Consider the following 15,077-nt stretch of genomic DNA (forward strand, 5'->3'; position numbering starts at 1 on the left):
TTTCTGTATTGATATAGTAAGTTTTAGCAATATGACAGAAAGTTACCAGCTGTAGCTTTAAATATATTTGCATTTCAAAGCAATAAGTGGGACTGCTTTATGGAAATATTGGATTATGTTTTTTCTAAAAAATTTCCAGACGTCTTGGTTCTTCAAATAGACTTTATTATAAAAGAAATCCTTGGTAAAACAATCAACACTTTCAAATAACAAACAAATGCATTAACTGTTTGAGAAGGTGGAGGTGGGAGGAGAGGCCTGAACAACACACCACAACACTCAACAAAAATGTAAAAGATACAGTATGTGGGAAAAAGTGACAAAACCCAACAACACAAGCTCAAGAAAAGCAAAGCAAGTCTACTTCCAGTTTTAACAAACTACATTTTGTAGAGTCAAAAAGCAAGTGGGTACTTTTAAAGCAATGTGATGATGTCATCAGGCAGACTGCAAAAAAAAAAAGAATTCTGCATTGTACGTACGCAAAAAGAGTTGATGGCTCTTCTGTGTGAAAAACTTTACATTTGACGCTCACTTCACATTTTAGATTTACCCCAGCGGGGACAAAAGTCGTAACATGTTCACAACCAAAAGGGAGGGATAATAAGGGACGAAGAAGGATGGACGGTTTAATCGCTGACGTCCATGTCCTCTTCATGGTGATCGTCAGCTCCGTTAACTTTGGCCTGCTTCACAAGACGTGCTGTGCTGTTACCTTCTACAGACTGAGGAGACAAAGCAGAGTCGTCAGAATCTTTCCTGTCTTCCCTCTCCTTCTCGCTGTCATAGCCTTGTTCTTCCTCATCGTAATCCCTGGTGATCTGTGAGAGGAAACCAATGGATGTGACATTTTGAATCATAAACAGCCCAAGTCTGGCTTACATCAACAGCTATGCTGACAGTTGGGAGTTTTAAGAATAAAGACTGTGTGAAATATACTATACTGACCTTTACATCTCCTTTCTCGCCATCTGATTTTCTCTCTCGTTCTCTTTCTTTGTCTTTACTTTTCTTTTTCCTGCTGGTGGAGCGTTCACGTTCCTCGCGACTGCGATCTTTATCACTCTTGCGGTCCCTGTCCCTTTCCTTATCCCTTTTCTTTTCCTTCTTGTGTCTGCGAAGATTGGAGACGAAAAGTTAGATGGTCCAAAAAAAAAAAAACATATACCAACACAAAGAGTATTTAGTTTACTTGGAAATAAATAATACACATTGTTGCCTTTAAGTCCTGGTTCAGTTAAAAAACGGATTTCCTGAGTATGTTAAATAAACATGCAGTTGGAAAATGCATTTATTATCCACCAATATTTCATATCAACACTAACCTTCGAGGAGATGGAGACCTGGAGGTTCTTCTTTTGGGAGACTTTTTAGGAGATCTGCTGTTGCTTCGACTTCTTCTGCGTCTCCTGTGTAGCAGAACAGCACAAGAAGCTGAGTAATTAAAACAGACCTGCAAACTCTACAGCAGTGAAAAAGGTGAGAAGTAATAAAATGAGGTGTTTTGAGATCAAAATACAGTGAGGAAAGACATCTTGTTTTTTTTGGGGGGGGGGGGGAGTTTTACCACATAATATACAGCATATTATTGGGTTATAATCATTTATGCATTAAGGTGTACTTTGCTTTAATGTAACAGCTGGTAATGTGGCTAATTTTAATTAAATTATATATTCTTTGTATTACTGCTGGGTAGCTTGTGAATTTCCGCCTGGGGATATATAAAGCCTTATTGCTTTAATAATTTAAATACATTGAATATATTTAAATTATATGTATATTTGATCTGAATCTCCAAACTAACTAAAGTAAATGTAGTGAAGTAGAAAGTACAACATTTTCATCAGATTTATTGGAGCAAGGTATAAAATGGCAGAAAAATAAATATTCAACTGAAGTAGAAGTACCTCAAATTTGTACTATACTAATATTTGAGTAAATGTACTCAGTTACTTTACGGCACTGGCCATAGTATAGTATGTCGTCCAAAATCATGAAAAAATGTCATAGTATAGTATGTCGTCCAAAATCGTGAAAAAACATCACAGTATAGTATGTCGTCCAAAATCTTGAAAAAACATCACAGTATAGTATGTCATCCAAAATCATGAAAAAAAGTCACAGTATAGTATGTCGTCCAAAATCTTGAAAAAACATCATAGTATAGTATGTCATCCAAAATCATGAAAAAAAGTCACAGTATAGTATGTCGTCCAAAATCTTGAAAAAACATCACAGTATAGTATGTCGTCCAAAATCATGAAAAAAAGTCACAGTATAGTATGTCGTCCAAAATCTTGAAAAAACATCATAGAATAGTATGTCATCCAAAATCATGAAAAAAAGTCATAGTATAGTATGTCGTCCAAAATCTTGAAAAAACATCATAGAATAGTATGTCATCCAAAATCATGAAAAAGTCATAGTATAGTATGTTGTCCAAAACCATGACAAAAAGTCATAGTATAATACGTCGTCCAAAATCTTGAAAAAACATCATAGAATAGTATGTCATCCAAAATCATGAAAAAAAGTCATAGTATAGTATGTCGTCCAAAACCATGTCAAAAAGACATAGTATAGTACGTCGTCCAAAACAATTTTAGAAAAGTCATAGTATAGCATGTCGTCCAAAATCTTGAAAAAACATCATAGAATAGTATGTCGTCCAAAATCACACGTCTGCAGGTAATCAAACCTCAACACCCCCCTAAGGAACAAAAAGTGACTGGTTTGTAGGTATGAAAAGGGAAGATTCAGTCACAGCAGTTTAGAAGCTTGTTTATATTTTTATTTGCCTTCTGCCAGAGCACATAGAATCCTTTGCTGTACTCACCGCTCCTCGCTGCGTGACCTCCTGGCTGTACTGTAGCTTTTAGGTGGCGTTCTGGATCTTCTCCTCCCTGAATCTTCTTTCTTTCTATCTCTGCAGATAAAAGTTATGCAACAAGTTTTAATTCAAGATCTTAAACTATTATTGGCATCAAGCATGCTCGAGGTCAAGCATCTGCACAGTTAACTCACCTGGATCTGCTTGGAGATCGCCTGCCTCGGTCTCTGGATTCAGTGTGCTTCCTGCGGGGGCTTTTAGAGCGCCTCCTGCTTCTGGAGTTTGACCGTCGCCGTGATCTGCTCCTGGATCGCCTGAAACCAGACATTTAGACCATTTACCTTTTTTCTCAAAATAGAAAAAGCTTTTGACTCTGCAGATAATTATCAGTAGTTATCACCTGTGTCTTGAACGTGATCTGGACCTCCTCCTTCTGGACCTGGACCTGCTACGAGAGTGCCTCTTTCTGCTCTCCTTATCTGCAGGAAAGAAAAAACAGAACTTGTTGTTAGTAGTGTCAGGGTCAAATGTACACAGGAGCTTCTGGAAAATAGCAAAAACTGGGAAAATAAGAACTATGACTGTGTAACACAGCATTGCACACAAAGCTGACAATACTGTAGACTGCAAAGTCAACGCCCTGGCAAGACAAGTCCTCCAAACTTTAGTGCACTCACTTCCAGGTTCAATAGCAGCCGAAATGAGCGACTGGGCCTCTCTGACTCTCTTCATGGCCTCTTCGATTTCCTTATTAGATGCGTCAGCCTTCAGGCTTGCACTGAGGTTTAAGCCTGCAGCCAAAGGATTCAGTCTGAACAAAAGAATATCAATTAGTTGACTCATCATAACTACAAACACGCCAACACATCTATTTCTTTGCTCCGTGATTTAAAACTGCATGCAGGCATAATTTTCAGAGGACAAAGGAGCTCCTTATACTGACTCACTTTGGATCTGTCATGAACTTCAACAGCTGGTCAGCAGCCTGTGAAAACAGTGGGAAAAAGGTTAAAGGTTTGTCTCATCAGATATACTGTATATTAACTTCACAAGTTCTAGAAAATATTTACAAGTCAGTCTCATTCAGCAAAACATCTCACCTGAGGATTCATGTTGGGTCCTGGGAATCCAAATGCAGCCATTGCATCCATGTTCGGTGCACCAAAAGGGTTCCCTCCCATCTGGTGTAAAAACAAACACACACAGGCATGTATTGTACAAGTCTATTGTTGAGATCCTGATATGCTGGTGTTAATAATACTTCCACAACCAAAAAATGACCACTCTTTTCAAACTACTGAGCTTCATTTATCACCCACATACTGAAATACATCCTTTTTAAGAGAAGCAACACAAATTCCACAAACAAAATTATCCATGAGGTGAGAACATTTTCTCAACTGTGGTTTCCAAAGTCAAGAAGAAACTTTGAAGATAACATGGCTCTGCTGATGAAGAGCAGAAGTGCTACCAAATGGACTTTGAGGTAAGGTTTTTTAGGCTACATTCACATTACAAGCCAGCATGGCCCAAAAACCTTTTTTTCACTCGTGACACAGATTAGATTTTTTCAGGGTAGTGTGGACACAGAAATCAGATTTTCTTTCAATCAGATCTGGACCACTTTCATATATCGTCCTAAATCTGATACACATCAAATCACTGGCCTTGGAATCGCTGTGAAAACAGTGATCTTGGAATCTATACGTTTTTCCTATATAGCCAATGTTTTTCAACGTCGTACTTTATTGCAAAGGCACAGCTCACTCTCCGTACAGTGGCGGTCCAGTAGGTTGCCTTAGTCGCCAGCCAATAGAGTCTGACAGCCAGAAGATTTCTGACAGGGATAGCTTGCCTACATTTTGAGTCCTGCCATGAGTGTCGTCGTTAGGTGTCCACAGAGATTGGAATGGACCCTGGACAACCTTAAGTTTTGGAGGAACTGTTCCTCCTTGAAAACCTCCACATCACTGCCCCACCAGTCCTGACTCCTCTCCTGCGGCAACAATTCTCACTGCAGAACTGCCAGCACTAGCTGCCGATAGAGCTATAGCTATGACTTTTTGTGTTCCCTTGTCCTTTCACCCTCATCCTCAACATATGGCGACTTGACATCCAACCTCTGCAGAAAATTTTATGTGAGATGAACCCTTGCACCACTATGACATTTATTTTTTTCCAGATGCCTGTCGAGCAAGTATGTTTTTTTCCTCTTGCTGTTGTTCCAACGCTCGTGTGTGACCTTGTTGGTTGCATGTGAGACTTTTTAGTTTTAGACTTTTAGTCTCTTTAGGGTAGCGATCTGTTCACACTGAGATTAGACATATGTTACTTCAAACAAGAATATGAGACTAGGCTGAAAGAAAAAAATCTGAATTGAGAATAACCCTATAATATGAATGTAGCCTCAGTCAACTAAAATTACACCAGTTTTCGTATGGATGATAATCTAATGTGGCATGACATCTCTTCTTCTGCGTGGCAACAGCAAATAAACTACAAATGTTTTAAATAATCTAGAGTGAGGTACTTTGGTAGAATACATGGCACAGTGTGTGGTAATCCCATTTTTCAAATTTTACAGAATGTGACAACAGCAAATTGAAATTGTAATCATTTTGTAAGAACTCAATGATATAGTTTTTTTTCCATAATCAGAGAATAGGAAGTCTTACAGATGGATTGGGCATGGGATTGGGCGTCGGAAGAAGTCCTCCTCCTGGCAAAATCCCTGCAACAGCATTTGCTGGCGCCAACAGTGACAAAGCTTTAGCCTCATCTGGAATAGATCCTATAGGAAACCAAAAAGCAGGCATTAGGAGAGAACGACATCTTCACACACATCAACTACAGAGAAGACACTTTGGAAAAGAGAAAAAAAGTCTTCACACTGCAATTCCTCAAATTAGGTTCAACAAAATGGTTACCTTACAGATCACAGAAGAGTTCCCTTAACTCAACATAATCATTGCAGTGACATAACTATTGCTGGAATATATCACACTACTCCAATGAACACTGCCAAGAATATATCACCTGAACGTGTTTTTTAAGTCATGAACCAAACGTTAGCAAGCACAGCTGCTTCTCCAGTTGGGTGAGCCCTCAATTTTCATTAAGACGTTTACTGAAACAAGCGACTCACGCTGGCGGCTTCGCTACTAAAAGCACACAGAGAAAAATCGAGATACACACAACAGAGAGAATTTTAGGGATTTGGCAAGAACACTATACAAGCTATGAGTGTTTACTTACCAAAAACACAAATGTCAGAGCATATTGTGGTATGTACTAAATGACAATAGCAGAATTCAGGGTGGGTAGCGTGTCTGCTGTACATCATTATTCTGATATCCTTACCTGCCACTGCATCAATCAAACAAACCTAGGCAGAGGATGACTGGGTTGATTAATTTGTGCTACCACAGTCCAATTTAATTAAGTAATATTATCATCTTGCAATATGCTACTGATTTCATTTTAAATATGGCCAAATTTAACAAATAAACACCTCATAATCATCTCGGAGTAAATACACCCCCAAAACAACTCTTACACAAAAACACATGACCTAAATACGGACACACAACAATTACAACATTCAAATAAAAAGCACACTGAAGAGAGAAAATTGCTGCAGGAGACAAAACTGTTGGATGGTATTTTCAGCAGGGCCTGGTATACAGGACTGGCTGAGCCAGGAAAAAGAACTGTAAAACACAACAACAAAAGGAGACCACTGTTAAAGAGAATATATTTTACCAGCATACTGTCATGGCGGGTGGGCATCTTAGACAACTTACAGTGAGAAGTAGTATGCCTATTATATCAGATAACCAATCACTGACTAGTGCTCCTTTGTTAAAGAAATACTTCACCCACAAAATGACCCTTGAAGCATTTAAGTCACAAAATGTGCTGCTTACATATGTGAGTATGTGCACTGTCAGCTGCCTGGACATTGTGGTTTTTGCACACGTCATTATTAATACCCAGTATGTTTGTATAGGCTTTTAGCACCAAACCCAAATAACCGCCTTTCAAAGTTTTTTCTTTACACATTTTTTGCAGGATAAGGCTGGCGATATATTTTTGGTTATTGTCAACAATACTTTCTGCTCTCACCCACAAACCTATTTGTTACCGATAAAATCTATAAAGAAAGGTCACAAATATCTTTTAATTTCTATAAGATGCAAAGTTTTCAGCAAAAGTTACATCTGTTAGGGACTATTTTCAGTGGCTGATTAATACACATTTGACGTGCTATTGAGTACTTACAGCTGCAGGGCAGTGCCAGTGGCACTGACTTAAATACACTACAGTTCCTGCATTCATCATAATGAACAAAAACGTCACTAAGTGCAACAATGTTTAATAGTTTTTGGTCGATGATGGTCTTTAGTTCTTTTCATGGGATTTGTTGACATTACAAAATGAAGAATATAATATTACCAGCCTTATCCGTTGAGGAACAATGCTTCAGCCATAAAATAGCTAAGCATTGTTCAAAAGTGTTGCAAAACAATGCAAAATGAGCCCCGTTTCAGGCTATGTCCCCGATATCTGACCTTTATACTCTAAACTAAACCACCTAGAAAAGATAAATTAGACAGAGGGAAAGAGAAAGAGAAGGCAGAGAAAGAATAGAGGACACAAAAAGAGCGGGGTGGGACTTGAATGCTTGCTGGCCTTTGCAAATGTCTACAATCCCCTGTTGGCAGGCAGAGGACCACTTTCAGCCATCAACGAGGGGGCTGCTTTTGCCTTCTTCACTACAAAAACCACACACACACACACACATACACACACACAAATAACAGAGAGAAGTTTAACAGAGGATAGTCCAATATGGGGGAGAAAATAAAATGCATATAGTTAAGAGTTTTAACAACTTCACTTCACTGTGGCACCCACAGCTTGAGAATGTTCAACTCCTACTCTGTAAATGTCTGTTAAGCAGATTTTGGTATACTGTCCTTTCTAAATAAAAAATGACGTACTGTTTTAGGCAGAGACATACAGCTTGGTATGTATTTTCCCATAGGAACTGCATTGTGGTGGTACTACCACAGTATACCAAAAATCTGACTAATGGTCTGCGTTAAGCATTGCTTTTAGACAATGGGAGGGAAGGGCATTACCAGTACCATTGAAATCATCTTAAAATGCTCATATAAACAGACCAAGGTGAGCTGACTTGTGCATTTCACAAATGGGGAAGATGAAATCCTTTTTACTTTTTTACATTTTCACTATTCATGCCATTCAATCAACAAGGACCACTCATACGCGGAGAATAATGATGTGACAAACCTTCAGCGAATGGGACCACAATCAACGCTCTGTCCACAAACACGGTGTTAGTCAAATGTTGAGACACTCCAACAGACTCTGGCTCCTGGAACTTCACAAAGCACACCCGCGATGTCACCGGCATCGGAGAATCACTGTCGAGGAAGTCACAGATATTACATTAAACAGCAAACAATCATCTACAACAAAGCATATTTTCTTGTCCTATCGTTTGACAACATAATGGGGTCCAATCATGCCTACATGCATTGCTATGCACTGAGTTGTGGATTTGGCATTTTCACAATTTCATGTGGAAAAAGCACTCAGTACATCCTCAAATCCATGGACCATGGACATTAGACAGAAAGACTCACAATGGAAATCATTCTGTGGGCTTTACTGTTTTATTTTATCCTAGACAGCTGTGCTATGCGATAACTGTCTCCAGGAGAAGGATGTCAAAAGTTTGAGGTACTGTGTCATATTATGAAAAACCATGTGGACCTGAAACGACAAGTCTCTGTTGTTGTTTTTAACTTGTTATCACATTTAATGCGGACTAGTTTTCTGTCAAATTAACTAGTCAATTATCAAGCAAAATGCCAAACATTCCCAGGTGAAAATTTGCTGCTATTCTCTATTTTATGTCTTTGGGTTTTTGGCTATTGAACCAAACAAGTAACCAGAAGATGGGGTCCTAGAAATTGTGACAAACACTTTTAACTATTTCTCAAATAGTTGGGATGAACAACATGCAAAAAAAAAAAAATATTGCGATTATTTTTCAGACATTGTAATTGCGCTATAAGTTTTGATTTTAGTGGGAATAGTAATTCTTGCTTTTCATTTTCACAGCAAAAAATATAAAAATTATGATGATGTGATTTTTGCTGGGGTCCATTTGGATACTGGAATTTGCCCAAAATATTTCAATAGCAAGTCAACATTGTGACTATGTACAACAAAATAAAATTTGAACGGATGAATGACTGACTTTATTGCGAGACAACAATAAAAAAAAATCAACAGACATGCTCAAAAAGGATTAGGAAGAAGTGTACACTTATTATAATTCTAACCCCTTTCTCAGTATTCATGTCTCATTTTAAAAAGAAAACTGTCAACAACTATCCCAACTAACTTACAACCATTATTATAGATAAATTAGAAAAATTAACATTAGTCTTAGACACTAAATATACTAACAAAATTAAACTTCCTCAGTCAAAATTTAGAAAATAGGTCCCAAATGACTTGTCTCATAATTTTGTCTCACTATGAATATTTTTCTTTTTTTCTTTTATATAACACATAACTTTGATCCTTTGCCTATCCTGGAGGAAGAACCTGGCATTGCATAACGTTATATGACTTAACTATTATAAAAAACAGAACTGAATTAACGTTGCAACCAAAATTAATATAAGCATGTTATATGCGTTGCCCCTATTTAAACCTCTACTATTTTAATACCCCCTTCATTACAAGCTACACCTAAACGATCATTTAAAGTAACGTTTGTCTCCGTGTGTGAGATATAATCAACAGGTGAATATGAATCTAGCATCAGTTGGTGTTAGCCAGGTTAGCTAACGTTAGCTACAACGGTACTGTTAGCTAAACTATTAGCATGTTGGGCCTAGTTACGTTTCCGTCCCAAAAAGCCGTTTATTGTTTAGAAAACCAAACACCCATTCTATGACTTCATTATCACTAATAAAATCACTTGATAGTCAACTCACTCTGGTGGAAATAACTTCAGTTCTTCGATGGTTCCCAAAAAACCGAAGAGTGTTCTCATCTGCTCCGATGTTGTGCTCGGCGACACATTTGTCACCTGAACCACCTTCGTTGTGTAATTCATTTTCCCGACTGAAGCTGTTAAAACAACAAACACTGCCGTTAACTACGAAACTTGAAGTGCAGAGTACCCGCTGGTTATTACAACAGCTTGTTTAGTGATAATTAGCTAGGCTAGGCGTTAGCTTCCGACTACATCAACACACTGTAGCATATCGCCGCCATATTGTAATTCCCAAACAAAGTGCGCATGCGTATAGTTTAATGTAGGAAAACAGTAGTACCAGGGGCGTAAACCGTACAGACCTGCACTGGGGCCCGTGAGGTGCAGGGGCCCCCCTCCAGGAACGTGTCGGGCAGAAAATGGGCCCTTACGAAAGACTGTCACCTTGGAAATATGCCTGTGTCAAAAGATGAACTGTCAATATATCAAATATGGCACCATTTGCTATACAGTATGCCCGAAAAAAGGAAAACCAATCATCCATCCTGTTTTTGTTTTTTTTTTAAATGAAGTAGCATCTATGAAAACTATATGCTTATTCTACATAAACTATAAATAAACTATTAACAATATTAAATTACATTAATAATTTCTTATTTTCCTTGGCCTTTTTTTGTCATATACAGATATGAAATGATTGCTCTAAAATGCATGTTGATGTTGTCCAATGTCATACCTCTGTTTGAGCATGTGACGAGATGATATGTGTGCACTGAGGCCCATTGTAACTACATTACGCCACTGCGCTGATTACCTAGCAGTGATTCGCACTGCCTACGTCAGGTGCACGGTCGGTCAAGGGTTGGTCATATTTGCGATGACAATGTCAGACCAGCTGTTTGTAGAGAACATTTATTGCAGTGATCTCTGTTTACTCTTTGCTAGATTAAAAATGGCTAGTGGAAAGTATCTCTCAGTCATCACAGCAACCAAAGACAAAAGGGTCCGTTTTGCCAACCTTTTGGAAGTGAGTTTATAAACCTCTGTAGATCATTCAGCAGTCCCAGTATATTTTGCATGAGGGTGCAACATAGAAAGCAAGGGCATAGGTTTCATTTCAAGCAGGATGTCTGGGTGTCCAGGAAGTTTTAGGTGTCAAACACTGATTTTTAATACACTAATTTATGGTGGAAATGTCTTCACGGATGTAAAGTAAAACAAATAAATCAGGCAGTATGTGACATTTCAAAATATAAAAATACAGCGGCATACATTTCAGAAAAGCTCTCAGGCATTCTGTATCGCTTTCAAATATGTATTCTCCTGCACACATATAGGCATGATTTACTTCCAAGTCCTCTCTTGTGTCTGCAGGTGTCCCTTATTCACATTAATGATAAATTCTTTTGGATTAATTTATAAACCATTGTCTTTAATAGCTCATGTGTTTAAGCAAAGCCACTGCAGTCCATTTTTTTTCCAATTCAAAATACTAGAGGTTACAGCGGCTTGTGGACGGTCAAGAAATGCTAAAAAAAATGCTAAGACCTCATTTCCGAGATCTCAGTTCTTAATTCAAATGGCTGTGATGCTGCAAGCTGTGTGGGTGTGTGAGAAGGAAGAAAACAGTCCAACGTGCTCTGGGTTTTCCTCATAACTTCAGTCACTACAGCTCCTCTGTCTTGTCTCTCTGTTTTTTTCATCCACAAGAACTCCCAGGTGCTTGAACAGCACTGACTAGTGGAGATATCTGATACCAGAACATCTTAACATCACTATAAGCAATAAGTATGTGTAAATAGGATGGCACATATAAATTCAGTAGTATATTAAACCTAAGTTTGTACTTTTATGTTTACTTCACACAATTTCACTCTTACACTGGCATAAAAGTTTGAAGAACAAAACTCCAAAAGCATCATTCAAGTGCAATAATAGATACATGAACATTAACACATGTTACTCTCTTTCTCATTATACATCTGTCAGGGGCGTAAACATAGATAGTGCAGGCGGTGACATTGCCCCAGGGCCCATGAGGTGTGGGGCCCCACACAGAGAGTGGGCCCTCCAGTAACAAGTTGGGTGGAGAATGGGCCTTTATGAGAAATATGCCTGTGTTGATGATGATTGCTCTAAAATGTGTGTTGATATTGTCCAGTGTCATGCCTCTGTTTGGTCATGTGACAAGATGGAGATGATATGCGCATAATATTGTGTACTGAGGCCCATTGTAACTACATTACGCCACTGGTTAATACTTTAATAAAACCATCACAAGAGGTCATTAGCGTTATTAGATTTGTGGATTTATTTTCACCTCCTCTAATCGGTCGATCTAATAATAGTCCAGCACACCAGCACAAGTGACACTGATATTACTATGTTGGACGTTTAGCCTGCAATCCACCAACAGAGGTCTCCCTTTGCTTTTATACATGATTTAAACAATGATGTGTACTCAAAGGCCCAAAACTACAAGTAGAGCACCTATATCTTTGCCATGATTACATCCCTTTCATTTTTTTCTGATAATTTATGCAGCTACAAACTGGATATATTCTACTAGTAGCTCTTTCTTTCTGAAGCTTCCAACCACATCACACAGTGGATCATGTTTGTTAAATTTTCATGGAGTCATGGGTGGATTACTGAATGGGGCCTACTGGGCACAGGCCCAGGGTCCCAAAATCTCAGCCCCCCACACCCTGCAACATATCATTCAAATGTACATGTATCGACCTGGAAGAAACACAAAAAGACCACAGGCAAATACAAAGAACCTGCTAAGACACTTGAAATAACCACAAAAGGGGCAAAACCACAAAGACACACAAAATGATTACAAGAGACACAAAATGACCAAAAAGATACAAAATTACCTCAAAGATAAATAAAATATTTTAAAGGGGACACAAAATGACCTCAGAGACACAAAATTACGAAAAAAAAGACACAAAATGACCAAAAAAGACACAAAATTACCTCAAAGATAAATAAAAAAAAAAAATTAGAAAGAGACATAAAATTACCACAAAAAGAAACAAAACCACCAACGAAATACACAAAATTACCTCAAAGGGACACAAAATGATTACAAGAGATAAAAAATGACCAATAAAGACACACAATTACCACAAAGATAAAATAAAATCATCTAAAAGGGACAGAAAATGACCTCAAAAAGAAACATGACCACAAGAGTTACAAAATTACAAAACAAAAACACACAAAATTACCTCAAAGATAAACAACATCACCCAAAAGGGGCACAAAATGACCACAAAGGGGCAAAATAACCACAAAGACACACAAAATGTCTACAAGAGACACAAAATGACCAAAAAGACACACAATTACCTCAAAGATAAATAAAATATTTTAAAGGGGATACAAAATGACCTCAAAGAGACACAGAATGACTACAGGAGTTACATAATGACAAAACAAAAATACACAAAATGACCTCAAAGATAAATAAAATATTTTAAAGGGGACACAAAATGACATTAGAGAGACACAAAATTTCTATATATATATATATATATATATATATATATATATGTATATATACAAAATGACCAAAAAAAGACACAAAACTACCTCAAAGATAAAAAAAAAAAATCATCTAAAAGGGATACAAAATGACCACAAAGAGATGCAAAATCATTATAAGAGATACAAAATGACAAAAAAAGACACAAAAGTACCTCAAAGATAAATCAAATCTTTTAAAGGGACACAAAATTACTACAATAAGGCACAAAATGTCCAAAAAAAGACACAAAATCACCAAATAGAGAAACAAAATAATTTAAAAGGGACACAAAATGACCACAAGAGACATAAAACAACCAAAAAAGAACACAAAATTACCTCAAAGAGAAACAGCATCATATAAAAGGGACACAAAGGGACCTCAAAGAGATGCAAAATGATGATAAGAGATACAAAATGACAAAAAGACACAATTACTTAAAAGAGAGACAAAATCATCTGAACAGGGACACAAAATGACCTCAAATAGACACAAAATGACTAGAAAAGATACAAAATGACAAAAAAAAGACACAAAATTACCTCAAAGATAAATATAGTTCTTCAAATGGACACAAAAATAACCCCAGAGAGGTACAAAATGACTGTACGAGCCAAAAATGACCAAAAAAGACACAAAATTACCTAAAAGAGACACAAGATCATCCAAAAGGAACATAAGATCATCTCAAAGAGACATAAAATTACTATAAGAGATACAAGATGACCCCAAAGAGACACAAAATGACAACAAGAGACACAAAATCACCAGAAAGGACAAAAAATAATCTTAAACAGAAACTAAACGACAATAAAGACAATCAAAATGGCTACAGAGACAAAGTGGACATAAAGAGACAACAGTAAACAAGGATAACGTCTTTGTGTCTTGCTTCTGTGTCGAGGAGGTGTTGTTAGGGCCTTTTGCATATCTGTGCCCAGGGGCCCATTGTCTCATAATCTGCTCATGCAGGGAGTTGGATCTGTGGATCTGCACTTGTCATGATCTCCATAAGTCATCATAACCTCCATGACACCTCAGCAACCTCTTTGCACTGACGAGAACCATGAGATATGATTGAAATCTGATTTGATTTTCTCTGGGTACCATGCAATAACTGGCAGTTTCTTTCTTGATTAATAGATTCTGATAAAAACATTATAAACTGTTCAGTCCATATTTGTTGACTGGGTGAGCCACACCACAACCCCCATGTCCCGTCACTGGCCAAACTTCTTCTGGTGAAACTCTCTACTAATGGTGTTTTTTCCAGGAGGAACAATGCAGCGATTGTCCTCAGGCTGCGTCGTCATAATCCCTACACCTGGATTATAGTTGGACTGAGACAAGCAAGTTAAGGCATTACGAGTTCAGACCAAAGAACAACTGGCCACATTTCACCCAATTAGTGATGTGTTATTATATTATATATTATATATAACCATTATATTGTAAAAGTTAGCCTAATAATAGTCACTGCTATTGTTGTTTCACAATAGAGCCTCATTCTATAACTGCACTACTTCCAAACACCATCATTTAATCTAAAATAAAGCGTGTTTTTTTTGGCCAATTTATTCTCAATCCTAATGTTTCTATAAATACTATTAATGTGGATCACACACATGTGGAGTTACTGATCTTAAAGTGGAAACAGACAACATTAT

The 15,077-nt window shown here is 37.5% G+C and overlaps 1 protein-coding gene across 3 annotated transcripts; it reads right to left on the bottom strand.

The window, feature by feature from the left end:
• Nucleotides 1–144: 144 nt before the first annotated feature.
• On the bottom strand, nucleotides 145–10,159 carry LOC117271998 (uncharacterized). Of its 3 annotated transcripts, none has more exons than XM_033650633.2 (12): nucleotides 9,871–10,159; nucleotides 8,147–8,280; nucleotides 5,506–5,621; nucleotides 3,931–4,011; nucleotides 3,778–3,815; nucleotides 3,508–3,641; nucleotides 3,231–3,309; nucleotides 3,025–3,144; nucleotides 2,837–2,926; nucleotides 1,326–1,409; nucleotides 949–1,114; nucleotides 145–821 (listed from the first exon to the last, which is right to left on the bottom strand). In XM_033650633.2, exons 1-12 carry the CDS (start codon nucleotides 9,990–9,992, stop codon nucleotides 630–632), a joined length of 1,356 nt encoding a protein of 451 aa, XP_033506524.1. In that variant the 5' UTR covers nucleotides 9,993–10,159; the 3' UTR covers nucleotides 145–629. The 3 variants fall into 3 exon arrangements, with proteins under 3 accessions (XP_033506524.1, XP_033506527.1, XP_033506526.1); XM_033650636.1 differs by lacking the exon at nucleotides 9,871–10,159 and adding an exon at nucleotides 5,867–5,991; XM_033650635.2 differs by lacking the exons at nucleotides 8,147–8,280; nucleotides 9,871–10,159 and adding an exon at nucleotides 5,867–6,006.
• Nucleotides 10,160–15,077: the final 4,918 nt, after the last annotated feature.

Source organism: Epinephelus lanceolatus, chromosome 12 (assembly GCF_041903045.1).
Source record: "Epinephelus lanceolatus isolate andai-2023 chromosome 12, ASM4190304v1, whole genome shotgun sequence".
Classification (NCBI taxonomy): Eukaryota; Metazoa; Chordata; class Actinopteri; order Perciformes; family Serranidae; genus Epinephelus; species Epinephelus lanceolatus.